General features: G+C 46.5%; 8 protein-coding genes across 8 annotated transcripts; 5 read left to right on the top strand and 3 right to left on the bottom strand.

Moving 5' to 3' along the window:
• Positions 1 to 21: 21 nt before the first annotated feature.
• On the top strand, positions 22 to 1,493 carry BKA67DRAFT_694461 (uncharacterized protein; the record flags this gene model as incomplete). The annotated part of the gene is made up of 6 exons (XM_046109267.1): positions 22 to 348; positions 410 to 620; positions 673 to 798; positions 852 to 951; positions 1,006 to 1,054; positions 1,107 to 1,493. 6 exons carry the CDS (start codon positions 22 to 24, stop codon positions 1,491 to 1,493), a joined length of 1,200 nt encoding a protein of 399 aa, XP_045953907.1.
• A 25-nt stretch (positions 1,494 to 1,518) lies between these two features.
• BKA67DRAFT_539265 (class I glutamine amidotransferase-like protein) lies at positions 1,519 to 2,226 on the bottom strand (the record flags this gene model as incomplete). Its single annotated transcript, XM_046100603.1, has 2 exons — positions 1,519 to 1,749; positions 1,798 to 2,226. 2 exons carry the CDS (start codon positions 2,224 to 2,226, stop codon positions 1,519 to 1,521), a joined length of 660 nt encoding a protein of 219 aa, XP_045953906.1.
• Positions 2,227 to 5,680: 3,454 nt separating this feature from the next.
• BKA67DRAFT_577328 (uncharacterized protein) lies at positions 5,681 to 7,135 on the bottom strand. The gene is made up of 2 exons (XM_046103626.1): positions 5,789 to 7,135; positions 5,681 to 5,703 (listed from the first exon to the last, which is right to left on the bottom strand). The coding sequence occupies exon 1, from the start codon at positions 6,796 to 6,798 to the stop codon at positions 5,821 to 5,823; it is 978 nt and encodes a 325-aa protein (XP_045953905.1). The 5' UTR covers positions 6,799 to 7,135; the 3' UTR covers positions 5,681 to 5,703; positions 5,789 to 5,820.
• Positions 7,136 to 7,883: 748 nt separating this feature from the next.
• BKA67DRAFT_385757 (carboxypeptidase S1) lies at positions 7,884 to 10,748 on the bottom strand. Its single transcript, XM_046096581.1, has 7 exons — positions 10,657 to 10,748; positions 10,182 to 10,597; positions 9,945 to 9,981; positions 9,752 to 9,892; positions 9,392 to 9,698; positions 8,776 to 9,343; positions 7,884 to 8,724 (listed from the first exon to the last, which is right to left on the bottom strand). Exons 2-7 carry the CDS (start codon positions 10,400 to 10,402, stop codon positions 8,208 to 8,210), a joined length of 1,791 nt encoding a protein of 596 aa, XP_045953904.1. The 5' UTR covers positions 10,403 to 10,597; positions 10,657 to 10,748; the 3' UTR covers positions 7,884 to 8,207.
• Positions 10,749 to 11,645: 897 nt separating this feature from the next.
• Positions 11,646 to 12,326, top strand: BKA67DRAFT_539262 (glucose-methanol-choline oxidoreductase; the record flags this gene model as incomplete). The annotated part of the gene is made up of 1 exon (XM_046100602.1): positions 11,646 to 12,326. One exon carries the CDS (start codon positions 11,646 to 11,648, stop codon positions 12,324 to 12,326), a length of 681 nt encoding a protein of 226 aa, XP_045953903.1.
• Positions 12,327 to 13,447: 1,121 nt separating this feature from the next.
• Positions 13,448 to 15,389, top strand: BKA67DRAFT_682510 (Alpha/Beta hydrolase protein; the record flags this gene model as incomplete). Its single annotated transcript, XM_046108955.1, has 7 exons — positions 13,448 to 13,552; positions 13,601 to 13,675; positions 13,724 to 13,854; positions 13,914 to 14,018; positions 14,089 to 14,586; positions 14,648 to 14,857; positions 14,913 to 15,389. 7 exons carry the CDS (start codon positions 13,448 to 13,450, stop codon positions 15,046 to 15,048), a joined length of 1,260 nt encoding a protein of 419 aa, XP_045953902.1. The 3' UTR covers positions 15,049 to 15,389.
• Positions 15,390 to 15,910: 521 nt separating this feature from the next.
• Positions 15,911 to 16,475, top strand: BKA67DRAFT_524004 (carbonic anhydrase; the record flags this gene model as incomplete). Its single annotated transcript, XM_046098529.1, has 2 exons — positions 15,911 to 16,013; positions 16,072 to 16,475. The coding sequence occupies 2 exons, from the start codon at positions 15,911 to 15,913 to the stop codon at positions 16,473 to 16,475; spliced, it is 507 nt and encodes a 168-aa protein (XP_045953901.1).
• Positions 16,476 to 18,108: 1,633 nt separating this feature from the next.
• BKA67DRAFT_523502 (pectate lyase) lies at positions 18,109 to 19,498 on the top strand (the record flags this gene model as incomplete). The annotated part of the gene is made up of 5 exons (XM_046098479.1): positions 18,109 to 18,419; positions 18,561 to 18,803; positions 18,858 to 18,983; positions 19,040 to 19,200; positions 19,344 to 19,498. 5 exons carry the CDS (start codon positions 18,109 to 18,111, stop codon positions 19,496 to 19,498), a joined length of 996 nt encoding a protein of 331 aa, XP_045953900.1.
• Between the last annotated feature and the right edge of the window lie 2,571 nt (positions 19,499 to 22,069).

Genomic DNA, 22,069 nt, shown 5'->3' with positions numbered 1-22,069 from the left:
CAGATCGTCATTCGACACGCAATGTCACTCATCACACCTAACGATTTCCGGGCGGAAGATTTCGGTGATCTGTTGAAAGCCTATTTTCGTAACGAAGGGAAAGACAGGTTCAAGTTTGAGAGACCGATAAGCGAGGGCGCTCAGGGGTATACGTGGAGACTTCGGTATAGACTAACAGCTTCGTCATCGTGGAAGAAAATTGTGTTGAAGCACGAGCGCGCCCCAGTGCGGTATGACAAAGATTTTGTTGAAACGGATGAGGATGTTGCGCGGGACGCGGAGACCATGGACCGGATTCGTCGTGGCGGACGAGAGACGGAGCTTGAGACAGAAAAGCGTCTATTGACGGTAGGCCATAGGTCTCGCAGGTACGCTTTTCTACCTGAATACTTACTAATACACCTGGTAGTCGCTGCAATGGGCAAAGCATATTTGCCAAATTTTCGCCGTCCCTTATGACCCTTTAGCAAGCTTGTTGCCACTTCGGCCACATCGCATGGACGACTGGTTATATCTCGAATGGATAGAAAATGGCACCGTCAGAGACTTCATCGGACGAGTAATAGATGCCGGTCTCGCTACCTTGCCAAACCGAGTGCTATGGAGATTCTTTCTCTGCTGTGAGCCTCCACGTTACGCTAAGTGAAGCCACTTTCTAAGGGAACGTCGCAGTACTCCGGATGACGATCGCAATGGCGTGGCCACCCGCTCAACCTGCGTATATGAGGCAACGCTTAGAGCATGTGGGCGATAGACCCCCGGGTAATATGACGCACAATGATATGCATACCCTCAACAGTACGTCAAAAGTAACATGCGTGGTACCATTTGTCAATTAACGTGTCACGAAGTCATGGTTGGCGCCGAGGACCCATCATCTGGGGAGTATGAACACGATATCATCCCTCAACTAAAGCTCATTGATTTTGGTTATGCGACTGAGGAGCCCCCGTAAGTTACACGTTTCCAGTATCATCTAAGAATAGTATGCTGAATGTCTGGTAGGCGTTCTGATCATGATCCCGTAAAAGACAACATCTTTCAGGTGGGAGGTGTGAGTTTGAGTTTCGGTCAAAAGGCGTAGAACGGTCCTAACTACTTGATAGGTAATGGCGGAGCTCATCACGTTGCAGTCGCAAGAGGTAATAGACCTGCCCACGGAGGAAGCTGTATCTTTCACACTACAGGGTGGAGGGGAAACTTTTCGCACTATGGCCATGTCGATTCTACCTGATGATCAAGGTCAGGATCCGGTGCCATGCCTCGACAGTAGTCTTAGGACGGCGATCGCCAGCTGCTTAGCCGTACAACATGAACTTAGACCTACGGTCAATACTTTGACTCACATAGCCAAAGAAGCAATTAAGCTGAGAGACGCTGAGTGGTACGCAAGGCCTGAGAGCGGACACCCCAACCCGGCCATGGAGCGAGATGCGTATATTGACAACATTTTCCAAGTTTCTCTTCGAAATGCGCCCGTATCCACTACCTAATCATATCGAAAGCCGTTGGCTCGGTTCACAAGCCTTCACCAGCATACTTTGCGAACGGATCGTCTGTCGAGTCCGTATTTCGACGGTACTCAGACCTTATGGATATCGTCTCTGCCACATCATCTCCATACCGTTCTGCGACGAATGCGAACATCATATCGATGCCTGCTGATACGCCCGACGACGTCCACACGTTGCCATCCGTCACCCATCGCGCCTTCAGTACCCACTCCACCTTCGGGCCCTGCGATGTTGCCTTGTAAAATCTTAGTAAACGATTAAATCTCGAATCGCAATTGCTTACCCATTTGAACGCCTGTTTGTTTGTCGTGGCTCGCTTCCCATCCAGGACGCCAGCCTTGGCAGCAAGAGCGCTTCCCGTACATACGGTCAAGAAATAGCGAAGTCCCGGGAACGCCCGCTTCACATATTCCAAGGCCGGTGCAATGTTCGCATCGTCCCGTGTTCCCTGGCCTCCCGGAACTAGGAGCACGTCGATGTCGTCCGGTGCATTCTCGAACGTGTGCGTAGGCACCACCGACTGGCCGAAACCGCCAGCAGTCAATGACGTCGACACCGGGTTCAAGTCCTTGGCGAGAATGACTAGTTCCAACTTCCTCATTTTTGAGAGGAAGTTCAGGATATCGAGGGGTCCGAAGACATCCAAAGATTGAAACCCCGTGAACAGAACTACACCAAATTTAGTTGGTGGGTTTGACGTGGAATTTGTCATTGCTCTTTGTCGGATCGATGATCTATATATATATGGCACAGAATAGTTGAGTTTCTCTTTGAGTTTACACGGAGATTTTGAAAATAAATGCTTCTTATCTGGTAAATCACCGGCTGGTCGCGGAGTTTAATCGCGGGCTGGTATTACTATTCGACATTGTAAGCGCTATTGACCCCGCAATTGTATGATAGCGTGATCGCGCAACATGATCACCATGGACCATCGTCCCTGTGACAGAGGATGCTATTCATGACGCTCATGAGGTTCTGCATGCAAGGATCAAGTGGAGGATTAAAAAAATTGCTTCTACATTACACAACAAGGGTGTATCTTGATGATCTGCAACCCACCACCCGAAGTCGCCGTATCTTCCAATCGGGTACTAAAAGGTCGGTTGGCTGCATTGTTGAAAATACTTTCCAGCGACCAATCGGACACAACGTACGGAGTAATGATATTCAAAGTGATCCGAGCTTGAAACTATCGCGCATCATAGCATTCACAGGTTTTCGAAGAGGCCAGCACGGAAGCACTCTTCGACTTCCCAAGAACCATATATACACCAAGCAAACCTAGTCCTTATGACATGAGTTTCAGCAATTATGGGCCCTTCCATCACCCCTCTGAGGACGACTTGAGGGAAATACGGGTTGTTCGAGACCCATTCCCCACACGGAACCAGACTAAAGATCGCCACACCAGCGCTAGTTCTTGGGTTGTGGGGTATGTCCTTGTGGGCGATATTTATGTACAAGCAGGTATGGATGAAGAAGGCTAGCCTCAAATTTGAGGGATAGATGGATTGGTATCATTCTACGTAGCTAGAATTTCGAGGTTTAGATACAGAGACGTTTAAGCATTATCGACCGAGTTATCAAGCTTGTATAGTGGGACCCAACCGTTGCGTTCAAAGAGAACTCGCTGCTCATGGTAGCTTGTCACAATGCTAATGATAGATCCTGTCTTGTTAGCACTCATAAGATTTGCTCAAGAGTTCTTAGCAGAGCTTCTGACTAGTTTATTTACCTATCAGTGAGCTTTCTTTTCTTATGAGAGTTCCCAAATTGTTGTACTATTTGGATTGTTCAGCCGTCTGTCTTCGGCGCGCCCTCTGAGAGTTGTGTATTCGACGAATCTATGAGAGGAGTATAAGTCTACGCCATCAGTTACCACTACTAGCTATGCAATATTTACCAAGACATTTCATCGAAATTCAGGATCACGTTGACGACAACCAACAACGCCGCGTGCTACGCCGATTTCTTCCTCTACATCTGCGGTTCTTGTCGAATGCTATGGTCTTCAGTTAAGCCAGTTCCACGCCCCGAGAAGCGCGCTTGCTCAAAAAGCATCATAAACCTTCGGAATCAATTAGGCACCGTTTGGAGTCCGCACTTGTTTTCTTCCTCTGACAGACCGCGGTATGTCATGGCCAACTTTCCCATGGCCGCCTCTTCTGGGGTGTCGATCTAGACATGTGTTATCATGAAGATCATGCTCAAGAGAGCGGACAAGAAGCTCGTTACAAGCGGAGAGTATTTCATCCTCTCTACGCTGTGATAAGGGTTTAATGGGTTATATAACAACATACTTAAGTTGTAGTAGATGGAACACATTTTTGAGTCAAACAGGATGGCCTTCGATATTTGCACGGGTATCTGCCTTTCTGCGATGTTGAGGCATGATACCCGTAGAGATGCAACTTGTCTCTAACAAATCTTCTTGAATTGGCTACTTTTATGACATGAAACCACAAATAAGCGAGCAGGTCTTTCTGCCCATTGTTTGAGTGGTGATAGCTTCGCATGCTAAGAACTACACTTGCCCGTTGCATTTATAAATACTCTGATGATCCTCTCATGGAATCGTATGTATGTAGCTTGTACACTAATATCCTAGAAACGAGAATCGTTTCTTATCTAAGGAACTGCACCTTCATTCACTGTAAAATTGCAGTTGAACTTTGCGGTGATCGTACTGGTATAAGTATTAATCGGCGTAAAAGGTAGTTGCCTACCTGGAGCATGGGATGTCTGGCAATTTACGAAATGCTACGATTTCAGCTATGCTAGTGTTGGGTTTCCTCCGGGTATTTGGCAGTAAGTCAAGCCTGCGAGAGTTGTCTCGATACGCATATGGTGTTTGCCTAAGCGGAATGGAGAAGCCTAACGTAAACAGAGATTCAAAAGTCTTGTATCCTCCATATCACATTTTGAATTGGTGTCATTGAACTGCAAAAAGGAGCCCAGATGTGCCCTATACATTGAGATGATGTCGCTTTCGCATCCAATGTTGCAAGAAAATGTAGTAGATAGCATGTTAAGTTCAAAAAGAAGATATATAATTTCGTAATAATCTTAAGTACAGAGCCCAATCAGAACCAGCTGGCCTTTCCAGGCACAAAAACCCAGCCGCGGGTGCGCAAGGCGCCTTCGCACCTATTACACACAACAGCTGAATCAGTGTTTACACGGAGTGGCGAATACTATCACACGGTGACTTCCTAGGACATTATTCCAATCAACACGTTAAATTCTCGAGTCTTCGATAACAGTTTAATTTTGTTACAATATGAAATCACTCTGAAACCTGTGTTGACTCCATCCCACCTTAGGCTCCGACATCAAGATTGTCTTGAGAGTCGTTGTTTTCGCAGTAGAAGTATATCAGTATTTGAAATATATACACGAAGCAACTTGAATACGAGCACGAAGTGGCCTACAATGTGTCGATTGTTGTAATCCAACCCTGACCATTGTTTTTCGATACCAATCATGCAAAGGTGTGCAAAGGTGCGTAAATGTAAATGCCGATTTCAGAATGCTTCGCGAGGCTAATCTCGCGCACGCCCAGAGCAGAGTTTAATAAGCTTTTGACGGGATCAAACTGCTACCCATCGATGGGGAGGTTCGGTTTTTTTTATTTTTTTTTTAAAAAAAAAAAAGACATAAATGGACATTTTTTCTTAAAATTCTCAACTCCGGAGATGAATGTTGTATTATGAGACGAAGCTGATTTAATTCAAGGTTAATTGATAGTTAGTTGATCGCTGAATGAAGTTCGATGTGACCCACTTGAATGAGACACCTTACCATGAGTGACCTTTCTGTTTCGAAGTACAATGAACAGAGAAAAAAGCTGGCTCAAGTTACAAATCAGCGGCGAGATGCGATCGGTATATTACGCAGACCTTTTCTCGAATTACAGTCCTTTCGACCAGTAATGGCGGATGGATCTGCGACAATTGCGCGTGACGTGTGTTGTAATTAAAGTGAATGATTCCTATACGCATTTCTTGCCGGCGGATGAGTCTGGTCTAGAGCTACCCATGTTTATCGAGCTTCTGAGCCTACATGATCGCCTGTTTCCACTGCTTCACAGAAGACTTTTTCTTGTCTGGTAATACTAATGTTGACTGGTGCCGTTGATTCAACAATGAGTAAAAGTCGCCAATCAGCTATGATGTGAAATGAATGTCTATTGAGAATTAGTAGCATTTCAGACAGCATTTTGGAGGAACAACGTGTTGACTCAAGATTAACAAAAAAGGTTCTTGACACACAAGACGCTTAAATTTGGTTGAACGTCTGGCTACTAATCTTTGGACTTTTTCTTCGGGAAGCGTGGTCTCCCATCGTATATACCGCCCCAGTTGTCCATCCAAGCTGCCGCCTCCGAGGTCGACCTGATCGACGAATTTGTTTCAACAGCGCGCGGGACTCTAAGACCCGTATTTACCGTAGATTCGGTGAGACGCCGTTCGGAAAGCGAGTACTGCCGCTCCACAGAGTCCCAGCATGAACATGTACTCGATTGAACTAATGACAGAAGGTTGTTAAGGACCAGCGCTTCTACCTTCAATTTGATGCTGTAGACCACAGGCTTGTATGTTGTTTGAATTTGGAAGTTGCCGGTATATTCCGTAATCATGAGCGTAATATCGAGTGTGACGACCAATACGAACAACCCAATCAACTCTCTGTTTATAGCTCGCACCCGTGGGCCTTTGATTACATCCATCAACTTCAAACCAACTGAAGCTTCGTACACATAAAGCCCCGAGATGATAGTCTCCTGTAGGGTGAATGCTGCGATTTGGATATTTTCATAAACCATGAAGATCCTCTCAGAGAGAGGTTGAGTGGGTATGTTCGAATTGGTCGTGATGAACAGCAAAGCTGTAGGGATCTGTACCACAAGAAACATTGTGACGATCATGATGAGTACCCATCGTATCTTCCTTGGGTCGCCAACAACGAGATGCAGCCTGCTGTACAGCACAAATGCCTGGCCGGTGACCATGAGAAACCACCCGAGACAGATTACGACGGACATTGGCAGATTTGGTGCCAAACTGAAGAACCGCAGTAGAACAGCTAATGCATGTATCCATATCCCGGAATTGGCCATCAGCATACTCCAGAAGTAGAGTCCCTGCTTTCGTTTGAACGTGTAGTAGATGAAGCCGTAGATCTCAATACAGTTGTAGCAGGCCAGTGCGAAAAATCCTCCGATGACCATAGCCACAGGTAGCGACACCACGTTGACAATTGGCCCCGTTTCGCCCGTCATCTTGGGCAATGGTGGATTCCGATCGCCAAAAAGCAATTGATAAGGATCATTGAACGGTTGACATTGTGTCGAGATGCCAACAATTGGCAGTCGGAAAGGTTGAAAAGACGGAGGAAGGCTGGATGAGAACTTTGGGTTCCCAAGCTTATTATCAGCTGGCAAGACTGGGTTGCTTGCGAATCCACGTTGAAACCCAAGAAATATGAGCTGACGAGTTGTCAAGGTCTAGCGCTATGGCCCCTGGCATTGCGAAGCAAGCACTACATCATTTTGGTATTATACTTTGCACCAAACACTCGCTAAGCCAATGAGGCGTGGAAGCTGAGGTTAGCTCTCAGGGTTCTTAGGATCGACATGTGCCGCTATGTGGGACATGACTCAAATGCCGGTACAATACAGGGCAGGCACCGCAGGCGAAAAAAGATCTATTTGGCATTTATTGGCCACTGATCGGTGGAGTGACCTTCGATTTTAGCCGATCTTCAATCTATGGTCAAGAGAGTCCGGGGATCTAGTGACCTCCCCCGGAAGCCAAACAAGTCTATGTTGGTATTTCGGGAAATGAGCAGATTGTCGATCCTTATGAACAAGTGCAGGTTGAACCATAAGAGACTCTGGTGTGGTGCTTTACAAAAACCAACAATAACAAAAAAGAACAACTACGAGTTCAGATTCTTCGAGTCGTACAAGGAAATCTCTTGGCTTTTCTTTTTACGAAAAGTTTTCCCAAGATTTCTCTACATCCTGCACAAGAGAACCTAAATGAAGGAGGCGACCACGACGTATTTAGAGTTGGACGCTAGACTTTTCCGTTCCGACACGCCAGCGATAGCCGGATCCACCAAGATAACTGCGAGAAACTCTCCGGCGGATTGCATTAAGAACAGTCAAAGAACGTCAAATCGTGAAAAATGCGATGCTATAGTATAGAGGGTGAGATATCACTTGCGGGGCAAGTATTGGGCTCATAACAGGGAGTGCATTTCCGCTTTGTTAAGTTTCCGAACCAATTGTATTTTCTTTGCCAGAATGCTCGCCTAACTGTGCTTTTCTATGCCTCATACCATAGTACCTACCTATTTCCGCCATTTCGCATACTCGGTACGAGTCGAGTCTGGTTTTCTATTCGCCCATGTCTTATGGATATCTGACTCAACATGTTCGAAGAGGCGATTTGTGGAAGATTGCCTTTAGGTAGCAGGGTAGGACACTACATAGCAGCCCAGCTCGCTTATTAAGGGGTCTTGGCCGTATTCAAGGTTTTGGCGGTCCAGGTACATGACAAACAAAAAAATAATTTAGGATCATGAACATATCTATCTGACATGTGGGCTTCTTCGAAAGCCTTCCCCCGAGAAAACTCTTCGGCATTGGTTTTGCCGCATATGTCTCTTAATGACTACACCCTCCTACACGGGACGTTTACCGCCTCTGGAGCGTATCGGTCTACCAAGTTTTCTGAAACTTCTCTTCGATTTTAGGTTCGACTCAAGATCTCGCTTGCTCTTTGAGATAACCGGCGCCCATGTCGGAATAGGGTCTGGTCCATTGAGGGCTGTATTGTAGGTGGAATTGCTGGGCAGTACATCCCCGACGATTGTGCTGTTGCCCTCACGATAATCACTGGTGGCAGTGCCCACGGTCTTATACTTGCCACCCGCGGGGGTAACATCCTCCGTTCCTGTCGCGATATCTTTGCGTGCTAAAGCTCGTTCGAAAAGCTCTAGAGACGCCAATGGTTGATAGAAAGGAACTTCGTGGCCAGACTCGTAGATGCGCACAAAGCTGAAGAGATCGCTCTGCTTCACTTGCCCATGCACAATGCCATCGGAAGAGGTGATATTGATAAACCCGGCATCCTCGAAACCAGGGGCATTGATCTCTTTGGCAACCACCTGACCGCCCAACCAGTTGCAGTTGTAATCACTATCACAATGATTAGCCAGATTTTGAGCTACTATCCTCGGGAACACTTACGCATCTCCATAGTACAAAATTACCTGCACTCCTGCTTTGAGCAGTTTCTGCACGTCTTCAATCGTATTCGATTCGCGGTCGTCGTCACCAGTATTTCCGAAAGCGGTGCTCACAGTGCCAGATCCTTCCGAAAAGTTTTGATACGCGCCAATGGCAGCTTGTACACTCGGGGTGTTGAGGTAATCCACATAAAATGAATATGGGAAAGGATCAGGCGTCAACTCTCTCATGTCGTACTCATCACGACCAGAGTATATGTCGTATGGCGCCTCAACGTTGTAATAACAGAAATTGTCGGCATCCGAGCATACATCATTCCGTCCAGTAGCATAGCACTGTAATGTCTTGTCGACACAGTTTCCTTCGCCATAAATGTTGTTGAACCACTCGGCTTTCTGTACGTCTGTGTACGGGTCGTAATCATACGTGTTGCCTGGGTAAACGGAAAAGTTGTAGTAAGCCTGATACTGGATCAAGGGGTCAAACCAGCCATTTCCAATCAAAACATTCTCAAGCTCAATTTTGTGCGCGCCTGAAATGTTTTTGGCATTTTGTTCAAGGAAGTACTCTAAGACTGGTCAGAATCTTAGCACCTGCATAGCATGACACGACTTGCCGTTAAATACTGGACCGTAGTGGCCACCATAACTTTCAGTGGTGAAGCTGAAACCGCTTCTCGAGTATTGAGGAAATGCGCCCATAAAACCCTGTAGTGTTTTCCACATGTTTGGCGCCGCGCCCAGGGTATTGTTCGGGACCAGAGTAATGTCAGGCTTCGAGTATGTTCCACAACTGTCGTATTGCTGAGCATAATCTGGACAGGATGCGTTTGGCAGCTGAACAATATTGCCATTACTGTCTTCGTACGCGGGGATGGGAATTGAATATGACATACCAACCGTGGTAGGCTGGTCGATGAAAAGCTTCCAGGGGTTCAGTCTAAGATGCACCAAAAGTAATGGTACATTCAACGTACCATATTGCTCACGTTCGACCATGAATAAGGATTGTTGAAGGGTTCACCGTTGATGTCAACTCCACATGGTCCCAATTCCTGAAACAGTCCTATCATCGAAGACGATCCAGGACCTCCATTGATCCAGACAGTCAGAGGAGCCTGCCAGTGAGTTAGCGTTATTACAGCCGGCTTTATCTGCTTTGACACTCACCTCGGTAGGATCCTGGTTTCTTGATTCAAAGAACCACCTGTAAATTAGATATTAGCACGAGCCCTCAAGAGTTGACTCGAATGAGTGCTAGTCCAAGAACCCGTTGTAGACTGCTTGCGCTAACTCATGGATATATGTAGACATGCTTGTTGCGCTATTAGGCAGATCCGGACACGAATGCCCAGTTTCTCCCATCGCTCCCGGGTCATGCTACTTTGCCCATGGTGAATATCTTACCAGAAGATGTGTTCGTTTTCCGCCACATCTGCATAACCAGAAAAACTCTTCACATTCGGGTCGAGCTCACAGATTCCAGTCGGCACTTCCTTGTACCTCACAGTGATGCCAGCATAGCCTTCTTTGGCTATCAGATCCGTTGGCGCAGCGACGAATTGCGCAATACTGATTGGCGCCAACAACGTAACCAAGGCGGTGAAGCCTTTCAAAATACTTGCCATGGTCGCAACCTCTAAGAAGATAATACCAGTGTATGCTGCATGTAAAATACTGTAGCAGAAGACGGCTGGGAGGAGGGCAGTATCTGAATAGAGATTATCGCGTTAGGCTGGCATGAGGTAATGATATATACATCATTGTACGCCGCCGACTCCGTCCATACGTCGACGATCCTGGTGGCTTGCGTTGACATATTACTGGGAATAACGATTAGCTGCAGCCGACTAGTACTTAAAGGGAAGGTAACGTAACGCACTCCGCTGCGGGAACGCAAGATAAGCCTCGAATAAGTTGCAACCCGGGCATTACGGTGATCAGATGCATTCCATAGAATCATAAAGCAAGTGGGACAAGAGCAGACCACTGGTGACGGCGAATGCAAGGTGTTACCACAGCAGGGACAATGATGGCATTAGCCTCATTACGGACGACCCCCGCCAATACTGTCGTCGCGCACTCTCTGCAGGTACATAGTTAGAACAAGAAGAAGAGAACGTGCAAGGTCACAACTCTCGCGTGTTGCTGACTCATAAACTGTATCATGGCAGCTTAACATACGTTAGTAATAGCATATCCAATAGCAGAGAAGAGTTGACCGTAGCCCGACATTTATCAATGTCTTGCGCCTACCGGTTATATTACCATGACAGCTAAGCAGCTAGGGTACCCAGTTATTAGCAAGGCTATACTCCGTAGGTGTACCTTTGAGCAACGATAAATGAAAGTGAGTCCACATTATTATCTCATTAAGGAAGAAACAGAAAATTGTCATGATCGGCGTTCATGGTTGCCTTTCACAGGAATTGGGTTAATGGGAGTGGGGAGTTGATTTGTTGCTTTGTGGGGTTGAAAGTCATGACGAACATAGACATACCCCAACCTTCGATTTTCGGCGGGCTCGGCGTGCTGCTCGTAACAGTTAGCGTTTAAGCAATCAAATGCATAACATTTGCTTCTCATGTTAGCATCAAGAAAAAACTGCAACACAAAAACATGGTATGACAGAAAGCAATGCATTTACAGTACTAAGCCCGCCGGTCACGATATGAATTTTCAGATTCATTCAAAGATATGGACCGTAGTTTATTCTAGCAATAGCAATTGCATTTGTCATTTGAATCATGAAGACATGGTTCAGCTCTTCGGTTTTGGCAACACTCTCCCCCCCCCCCCCCCCCCCCCCCCCCCGGGCTTATAGAGTCAATTGAGAGAGTCTGAACTCAAGGAGGTGTGCGCTGAGGACGGATGTGGCCTTTTGAAAGCGCTTATCCCGAGCGTAAAGCGCCTGAGATACATGGCGAAGAGTATTCGTACATTGTCGTTGGCGGAGGCACGGCAAGCTGTGCGATAGCGTCCCGACCGAGCGAAGACCCAGACGTGACTGTCCTGGTTCTGGAGAAAGGCGCAATTAATGATCACTGGCTGTCGCGTATACCCTTGATCTCCGGCAGTCTAAGCAGGATTCTGCAAGTAACTCGTCGTTGGTCAGAGCCCATTGAAAGTTGCAATGGCAGACAAGCAGACCTATGGTCTGGTGAGGCACTCGGTGGATCGTCAAGGATAAACCAGATGCTATGTACTCGCGGGATGCCTGCAATGTACAATGAATGGGCTCAGATGGAGCATCCGAACTGGAGCTGGGAAATGGTTGAACCAATCTTCAAGCGTATCGAGAACTGCGTCTCTCATCCCAACGCTGCATCCCTTGGGCACAATGGGCCTCTGCATATTGTTCAGCATTTGCCTCAGTTTCAGCTGCACAACTACATCGATAAGTCAGCTGCTGCTCTAGGTCTCCCTATCGAGGATAGTATCAATAATCCAGACGGCCACGCTGCAGGTTACTACTACTTGGACTACACAATTGACCAAAACGGCCACCGGCATAGCGCGTATAGCGCGTATCTACCCAACGTCTGGCTATAGCCAGGAGTTCTCAATTAACCGTGTGTACTGGCGTTATCGCCACACGGTTGGAGCTTGATGCTGGAAGATGTACGGTCACCGGTGTACATTTCAAGTCTACTCGATCGAAACCGGGGAAACAGTTTTTTGTAAAGGTGAGAAGAGAAGTGATTGTTTGTAGTGGAGCAGCCTGTTCACCTCAACTCTTGATGTTGAGTGGTATTGGACCAGCTAAACAACTTGACAGGTTCAACATTGCAGTCCCTTTGTTGCTGCACCTTAACAATCTCTGATTTGTCTTTTCTTGGCTCACCTCGTCAAACTCTAGCATCAGATCGCCGCCTCACCGTTGTGATTCTGCTCACACGCGTTTAATTGCCGGGTGCGTCGCCCTTGCCCCGGCTTGCCCCCTCTATTATGCTATCATTGTCGTTATATGAAATACTTAACTTGTGCATTCGAGTGTGAGAAAAGACGCTGGGAATAAGTCTCAAACCATGGAGGGTCTTATTTCTGTGTGGGTATTGTTTGTTGATATCAATACCTCTTAGGCACATTGCCTTATGGCTTGTCAAGCCTTTGTTGCAGTGATCAGGTAGGATGACCTGATTAACTTGTTCCAATGAGTCTCCTTTCCTGGATAGTTTCAATGCCATATCTTGCACCTACTCGCCTCTCTTCTTCTTTTGTAGGCAAGTTGGCGGAGTGAATACTCCTACAAGAGCATCTTTGCGCATCCGGAGCATTCTAAGGAGAACTATTCACCAAGTCGCAAGGCGTATCCTAAACTCCGTTGGAGTGTGTTCTTTGGCCGTACGTGCAGCATTAGCAGTTTTGTACGTGTTCCATTACCTCCAAACCAAGTTACTTACCCGGCTGCGTCATTTTTGACGCCCTCATACTTGAGGAGATGGAAATACATTGTTGCTGCGTATTGAACTAGCGGGCTTCAACAGCGGGTTACCCCAGGCCGAAGTCCGCGGACGTGCACTTTCACTCGACATGGCTACACGTCCGAATAACGTCAAGAACGTGGATTGAGTCGACTTGCCAATTTTTCCATTTGCAACATTTTCTTTTATCTATGTCTCAGACTTGCAGTGCTTGAGTTGTACTTTTAATTCGTCTTGAAAAGCAATGCAATGGCGGCCCCAGGAGGGAAGTTTTTTATCCAGGAGAAATTAAAGATTCCGGCACCACATCATGCAAGCTTTCAGGCCTTGTGGGAGACAAAATGGCGAGAACCCGTATGAAACTTCAAGCTTATAGTCTCCAGTAACTAATTTGGTCTGCAGTGTGCCCAGGGGCTGTACCCATTCATGTTCGCTTCCATAAAGGACTTCGAGCCTGTCGTGGAAAGCATTGTCAAGGTACGAAGTAGGAACATTAATACTAATGCGACTACTGATATCGCGTAGAAAGACATGAAAGAACCATACGATTGGGATGAATATGCATCTTGTTTCTTTCCCAAAGCGGAGGAACTCGTCGCCGTGGCTGAGGCAGCAGAGAAGGCAGGGCATAAAAAAAAGGCGTCAGAATTGTACTTGTATGCGCAAATCAAAGCTCATCTCTACATCTATGAAATATAACTTACTTCAAAAATAGGAGAGCTTCGGCTTTATACCGCATAGCACGTTTTCCGGCACCACGCTCGGAGAAACAGCGATATGCCTGGCAGGTTGGCAAAGAAGCAGCTAGAAAGGGCCTTGGGTGAGCTCACGCATGGATGTAGGCAATAGATATATCTTGATTCTTGAGGGCTGACATTTCCAACGTCTAGACTGCATACATACCCAATGGTTCAGGTTGACATCTCTCATACTCATGCCAAACAAGGTGATGGTGATGTCCTGCCAGGGTTCTACCACCTTCCTTCACGCGCGTCAGCATCTGAAAAGGTGCCCCTGGTTATCATTTTCACGGGTCTGGACGGGTACAGAACAGAACTTTCAGTGTGGAAAGAAGGGTGGCGGAAAGTTGGTTGTGCTACTCTTGTCGTTGAGATTCCTGGTACTGGTGATAACCCTGGTATACCATCGGATCCGACGAGTCCAGATCGCGTGTGGACGAGCATGTTCGACTGGATTGGTAAACAAGAAGCTATCGATCAAAGCAAGATAGTCAATTGGGGCTTTAGCACAGGCGGCTATTATAGCATCAGGCTCGCACATACACATGCTGATAAGCTGAAGGGTGTCGCTGCGCTCGGCGGCGGATGTCATTACATGTTCGATCCCGAATGGCTCGACCATGTTGACCACCTAGAATATCCTTTTGAGTGAGTTATAAAATCGGGACCGATATCGTGTATATGCAATCTGCTAACAGATATAATCAAGCCTAGCACAGACTCTTTGCCACAAATATGGCTACGGCACTGATTTTGAAAGGTTCAAGAAGGAGGCAATGGATAGGTTCTCCTTGTTAAAGGATGGAACTCTTGACAAACCATGCTCGAATTTACTACTAGTGAATGGTACCGAGGACGAGATATTCCCAATAGATGACTACTACCTGTGTTTGCAACATGGTGATCCTAAATTGGCTCGGTAAGTATTTGTTTCCAAGGAGCTTAGGGTTCAAGACCGCTGACCAAAGGCCTAGTTATGTTGCGGACAAGAAACATATGGGCGAACCCGATTCATTCTTCATTATTTTAGGATGGTTCTCCAAACTTTTAGGAGTTGAGATTGATATCAAGAGTTTCCTGTCAACTATTCCATCTCGGCCAAAGTATTGAATATGTTTGGGAATTGAGGAAGGAGTTATGTGGTTGGTTATGGTAATGACATGGTTAGCAAAGCTACGGTCATGGACTCGATATTCGGACAAAGCCATATAGTACCTAGCGTTTTTCGTTTGTGTATAAAGGGACAAAAAAAAAAGAGGGGAAAAAGGCAAAAGGGCTCACTTGCCAGTAGACTATGTCTTTTGATTGATACTATATTAGATAGATTTCGTACCTACCGGGTGTTTGCTGACCAAATCTGAGCAGGTATGGCACAAAAGTGAACTATAGCTACAACTGGTCACCAGTAAACTTCCATGGTATGAAACGGAATAGCCCGAAAGTTATTACATTCTAGTAGTCGTAACCTGTGCAAAACTGCCGGAATTATATGGGATAGAGTGATTAGTAATCAGTATGTTAAGGAACGTTCAAGTAGTCTAAAATGTTGAAGGGAGCTCTTGCATATACGTCATGCCGAAAATGCCGATTTGCTTTTCGGATAAGGAAGAAGCCGAAGAAGATTAGTTCCCATATACCCAATAATTCGTCTGGTTTTCAGCCCCCATGGTCGATCTCTTATTAAGACGCTTGAGTTGTATGGTATTGCGCCATGGATGGCGATGATGGCGAGCTCTTCACCACTAGAGGACCCCTCATTTTAGCCATGTGCGCAAATCATTATTTCCTCTTTCGGTCTTATGATGATGACGCGACAAGTTCCTGGAGCCCGAATTAGTGCAGTTGCCGGAGAATGTGGGACATCCTCTCGACTCAAATGGGAGTACTTATACCCATCACCTCGAGTCCCTTGTTGGACAAAAACCAAAGCACATGTGACGCTAGTCTTGCCGAACTGCATCATCACAAAGCCATGTCTGCCATTCAGAAGAATTTACAGGAGAAGAATGCGAAATATGCAGCGGAGTTTACAAAGGGCCATCTTGCACTCCCACCAGCGAAGAAGTATCTTGTTCGTAAGTGGTTCAACGCCCTCCTACAGGAATAGTGGGCCTGCTCACTAACAGTATGCAGTGACATGCATGGACGCCCGCATCGACCCCGCTGCCGCATTTGGCATTGAGCTGGGCGACGCTCATGTCATTCGCAACGCTGGTGCTAGTGCAAGGGATGCTCAACGCTCGATCATCATCTCAGAACAACTGCTGGGTACAAACGAGATAATCTTAGTCAAGCACACTGGCTGTGGCATGTTGACTTTCCAGAACGAGGATGCGCAGAGCCTTGTCAAAAAGAACCTCGGTGATGGCGCCGCAAAGGAAATCGCAGGCCTTGACTTCTTGGCATTCCCCGATTTGGAACAAGCTGTGAAGGACGATGTCGACTTCTTGAAGAAAACAGAAACGGTCCCAAAGGGTGTTGCCATCAGTGGGTGGGTCTATGAAGTTGAGACAGGTAAGACGAGGCAGGTCGTGTAGACTCATGGAGCTATCGGTCGGGTTTCGTTTGTTGGTTCCTTTGATTGGGCCTTTCTTATCTTCTGGATACTCTGCACATGGGACTGGTACTAGTCAGCAATCTGCGTGGGGTACTTGAAACCAATTTGGCGTTCAGCGTGGTCGGGAATGCTCCATTGTCGCGAGTCGTTCTCCTGGGATCGTGTGGGCATCGCGATGAATAGGGGGGTTCCTTTGGTTTGGTTCCTGTCGAAGGCAACAAGATACCCTTGCGTCCCCAACTGATTGTTCTTCGAAAGGATACGCCACGGGATTGTCGATGTATTTTGTGATCCACGGTTTTCGGGCTTCTGCATGACTTTTGGGTTAATATAGTGCCAGCGAGGTTGAAGCGCGCTCACTACGCCGAGCCGGCATCGACATATCTCCTTTTTCATACCAACTTGTGATGCGTATCACTCACTCGCTGCCTAGGATACGGTTGTCTTGTGTCACACAGTTGAGGATGAGTTATCAGCCCGTATTGAGCTCATCTGAGAGACCAAATAGCGTTGCGGTTCTCGACATTCCGGGGGTGGCGCATGTTCAGTCTTGGCGCTTGGCGGTATTGGTGGCTTTTTGAACCCCAGAGCCGGGGACGAGGCAGAAGGGTTACGCCGTCCATGCCAAGGAGTAGTAGTTTATCCTTGTTGACAATCTGAAACATATTCATTTCTCGTCCATTAGAGTTGAGCACTGCTGGCTATCTTGCGTGTTTCATCCGAAAGTTGTCAAAGTAGTGATCAACGTATCTAAACCTCAACGAAAGGTGATATTACACTGGTATCCCTCTTGTACAATTGATAAAAACACAAATTAAAACATGAACTTCATGTCAATTGCGATCGTTCTAGACTTGCTTTCTGACCATAGGAGTTCCAATTCGGTATATGTCAACTTCTGTTTGTAGGAGACAGTAAAAGTCCACGAATGGCAGTCAACATTCCCGGATGGCAACTTGTTATCATGAAGTCGCACGCCAAATGGATTTGCTTTTGGTACGTAGTCGTTTAAGCGCGTCTGTCAGCTTGTTTAATAGTAGTAATTTCAATATCTCGATTTAATGTCACGCAGTGGTGTAGGCGTATGTGAATCCGGCGCAACAAGAATCTCAGGTACCCCAGGTTTGTTTAGACATAATGATTCGCCATATATCTCCGATGCCATCAATAACTCTATTAAAATCGCGAACGTGATGCATGAAAAAGATTCTCAAGCCTCGACTGTGATTCGTCGAGGGCTACAATCCTAGACAAGCCCAGGAACAGCGTGCAGCCACATGGTCCTTGACCGACTAGCTTGTCTATCCTGTCAAATTCACAAGGCATCCATATCAAAGTTCTCCCAAACAAGGAATATAACGAAAAAGGGACTATAACTCATCCACACTGCCTTTTGACTGGAGGAAACGAGACGGGAAAATGGCATCCTCCAATGGTGAGGATGGCATGTCTTGGAATTCGACTGCTGAGGCTCTGTAAACAATGCCCAATTCTATAAAATGTGGTGACGATCATGACTTGATGGATGTTTTTTCCACGACCGAAGCATTCGCTACAACTTGAATCTTCTTTGGTATAAATCTTAATCCTTTTCTGACTACTAGTCACTTAAGATGCATAAATACACCTTGATCGGTCTCCTACCCATTGTTCTGGGTTGCTCAAACCCGGATACCAACGCCTGTGCAAGTTACATCAGCGGACATGTCTCTGTCTGTTCGACGTACTTGAACAGCGTTGTTACAGCGACCACAAGTTTGCCAACCTGGGCAAGCAATTGTTCGAACAAGCCATCTGCCATCTCCAAGGAGTGTAGCTGTTACACTACTGGGGGCTCGGGTGCGACAACGACGGCATCCACGACAACGACAGCAGCAACGACAATCAAGACTTCCACCACCACCACAGCCGGGAGCGGCTCCACGTACGTTTGTCCTTTCTTTTTTTCTTCTCCCTTTTTCTTTTCCTCTTTTCCTCTTTTCCTCTTTTCTTTTTCTTTTCCTTTTCCACCTTTTGTTTCCTTTTTAAAGTTGAACTTAACTACTAAAATAATTTTACCTCGTAGGCCGACTGGCTTGACTACCAAGTTACCATCATCTTCGGGCGCCGTGTCTACATCCGTGGCCATCACTGTCAGCAGCAGCTTCGACGGTGGCATGAAGAAATATGATCGCTACCCAGTCGTCTGTGATGGGCAGACCGAAACTGGAGAAGCTGACGCCATTTTTGTCCTCAAGGACGGAGCGACTTTGTCAAACGTCATCATTGGGGCCGGTCAAGCCGAGGGCGTTCACTGTCAGGGCACCTGGTGAGCCTTATTCCCATTGTCAATTGGCATGGCATGATACTGACCCACAAGCAGCACCATCAACAACGTCTGGTGGCAAGACGTTTGTGAGGATGCCATCACCTTCAAGCAGTCCAGCGGCACTTCCAACATTAACGGCGGTGGTGCTTTCGCAGCTTCTGACAAAATTGTCCAGTTTAAGTATGTTCCGAGTGCCCTAGGAACGAGTAGAGATTATTTACTGACCACATATACAGTGGTTTCGGAACTGTGTCTATCAAGAACTTCTACGCTGAAGACTATGGAAAGCTATCACGGTCCTGTGGAAACTGCGACAACAATGGCGGAGCTCGCCATATCGTCATCGACAATGTCATCGCGGTCGACGGTGGCGTTCTTTGTGGCATCAACGGCAACTGTAAGTGGTCAAAGCATTGTGATCGCATGCTTTTCTTAATAAATTTCGAGAGGCCACGGATATATGCGTGCTAGCTTCACATGGCGATAGTGTGGTGTTCACCCGATTTACAAAAGCAAAGGCTAACCTTTTCGGGCTACCAGATGGCGATTCTTGCACGATTTCGAACAGCTGCCAAGATGACGGCAAGAGTTGTGACAACTACGAAGGCAACAACGACGGTGATGAGCCAACCAAGGTCTCCTCCGGTAATGATGGTACTTACTGCATTGTCAAAAGCCTGAGTACCAACTGTTAGACATCACCTTAGGTCTGGAGGATGAGACGCGACGTCGTGTTTACCTTTCTTGATGGATGTATATAGTTGGAAGATTGCGCTTTGCAGGGAATATATCAGCGAATGTAAATAAAGTAATGATGTATCACATGTCAAACGTACACCACCCAATCGAGTGCATGTCTGTTTATTAATCAGTCTTTTGGTTAACCTAGGTGGGTATATCATGGTGATGCTGACTGATCGGCGCGGTCCTGATTAACTCTGACCAGAAACTCTTCACTTTCCTCAGGCAAGAGATAACCGAATTATTATGAAGGGTGCGCAACATGTCAACGCAGAGTTACTTCCAGTTATCTGCGATAAAGATGATTGTGGAAAAAAGAATTGATGGCGAACAGATTCGGAGACTTTCGAAGTATTGTTACTCAGGACATCATATTGCACGTGAAGCAAATGAATATCGTACAAAAGTGATTCTTGCCCCTTTCTACACGGGCTTACTCCTCCTCATTCCTTTTGCTATAATACAAAACAATTATCTCGCTACATCATATATCGCACATAGTTGGTGACATACCAAGAGTATTCCAATATCCGGGAGGATGCAATGATGGCAAACACTATGCCTCAAGAAAACGCTATTGTACCTACCACTGTCCCCAAGGGGTTTCTGTATGCTTCGTGGAACCTGAAGACCCATCATAAGAGATGCTGCATTCTCTAAAGCGGTGGGACTTGCTACCTTTTTGAGGGGCGATTCTATGTTTTTCTTGAACCTGCTAACGATACTCCGTGCAGCTAATGCTGCTACAATCAACGCGGAAAATCGAAAAAGCATACTACTTGTGAGCGCTCTGGAAGCCTCGGTCTGGGGGCCACTCTACATACAGCGGGGCGAAAAGGAAGAAAGAAAGAAAGCCTAAGAAATATGCTAGGTGACTCTTTACCATATTAGGTCCCTTCATTATGTAGCTTTGAGCTTCCTTGAAATATGTCAGGCGGCCATAAGTCATTTCCTCACGATTGAGTCCTATAAACTTTGCAGTCCCCCTCCGCACTTTTCGCGATTCGTTTTGCACTAAAATATGGCATATTTACTCACCACTTTGAGAGATAGAAGATAGTAATATTTTAGTGCAAAATATACCTTCAAAACTACGGGATGGACTGTAATCTGTCTCTATCATGTGATTGATTAAGAGAAAGTGTCACGTAGCCAACACACCATGCTTTATGCATGGCACTTCATATAGATTACCATTCGCGCTGTCAAACTCCTTTTACTAAACTGATATACATTAATTCACCTAATGGGTTATACGTGCTCTGAATTATAAGCACAAATTTCCCAGCAAAGGTCGAGGCCGTTATTATGAGCGCTGTTCACTACAAGGCAAAGTTCTTTTTCGGCTCGACAACCACGGCCGCAAAAGCCTGTACGTACATCCACACATCCTGACACCTTGTAATTTCTTCCACCCTCTTTCGTACTCTGCGGTCCAGAACTGAACCAGCACCTTTATGGTGCACCTAACGGCCAGCCCCTTGTTGGATGGCAAAAGCTCGGTAGTAATAGCCCATCCGTTATCAGCCCCGTTTTGACACCTCTAAACGACCTTCGAAAGTTCTTTATTAGGCTCAAAACCCGCAATACACCACCTTGAACCCGGGACTGGTCAGCTAAGACCATCGAAGGCGAGCTTCTCTTTTCCATTACTCACAGTTTCGTCTTTTACGAATAATGCCCGGTAGCGCTAAGTACTGCGCTCGATCTTCTAAATCATTATGTCTGCCCACATGTAGTGATGACGAAACATTTTGGTGACAGTCCTGACGGACCCAAAGAGATACCGGAGCCCGGAGGCTACAGGCTTGACGGGCTGCATTCTCCGCCCCCAGAAATCAATGAGCAATAATGATGGATATATTCTTATTATATCGCATGTCAAGATGTGGTCTTGCTTTCGGCGTTGAGCAGATCTTACTATTACAATCGGGTGGGCTGAAGTATACGAGCGACCACCATCAACTGTGCCAGCAAACGCCAGTAGAAGAAGGTGGGGTTTCAACGGTGACAGAATGCGACGCTGGTACAAGGTTGAGCCACACGAGAAGCTGGTTGCAGCTGGTTGGCACATTACCATTACCGCGCATCAGTTTGGGAGCTATTGGTCACCACAGGACTGGAAATGGGAGGGTTTGGCATCATATCTGGGGGTTTTGACACCTAATTGGCGAGATACGGCTTTATAACCCCCCTGAGACGGTGTTGCAAAAGTGGCAGCAGTGAGTCACCACGTGGGAATGACGAGAACGGCCAGTAACAATAGTGTAAAGAGCGGAAGAGCAAACGTCAATAGAAAGTAACGCTATACAATTTAAATTTTAGATAAACCGAAAGTAGATAATATTATTGCAACGCAGTTGGGGGGCTGCTGGCTGTTGCAAAAGTCGCACGGCTGGCACATACTCACGCGCGGCGGTGTTCACTTCATCACGCTATTAGCGATGTGTCGGAGCTGACCGCATGTTCTATAGCTATATATCTATTGGTTTCGTAAGGCAGACGATGATTTCTTCATACTGCCA

This window comes from Truncatella angustata (genome assembly GCF_020726525.1).
Source record: "Truncatella angustata strain MPI-SDFR-AT-0073 chromosome Unknown BKA67scaffold_8, whole genome shotgun sequence".
Classification (NCBI taxonomy): domain Eukaryota; kingdom Fungi; phylum Ascomycota; class Sordariomycetes; order Amphisphaeriales; family Sporocadaceae; genus Truncatella; species Truncatella angustata.
Note: the sequence above shows the minus strand (reverse complement) of the source record. Positions and strands in the feature narration are given on the sequence as shown.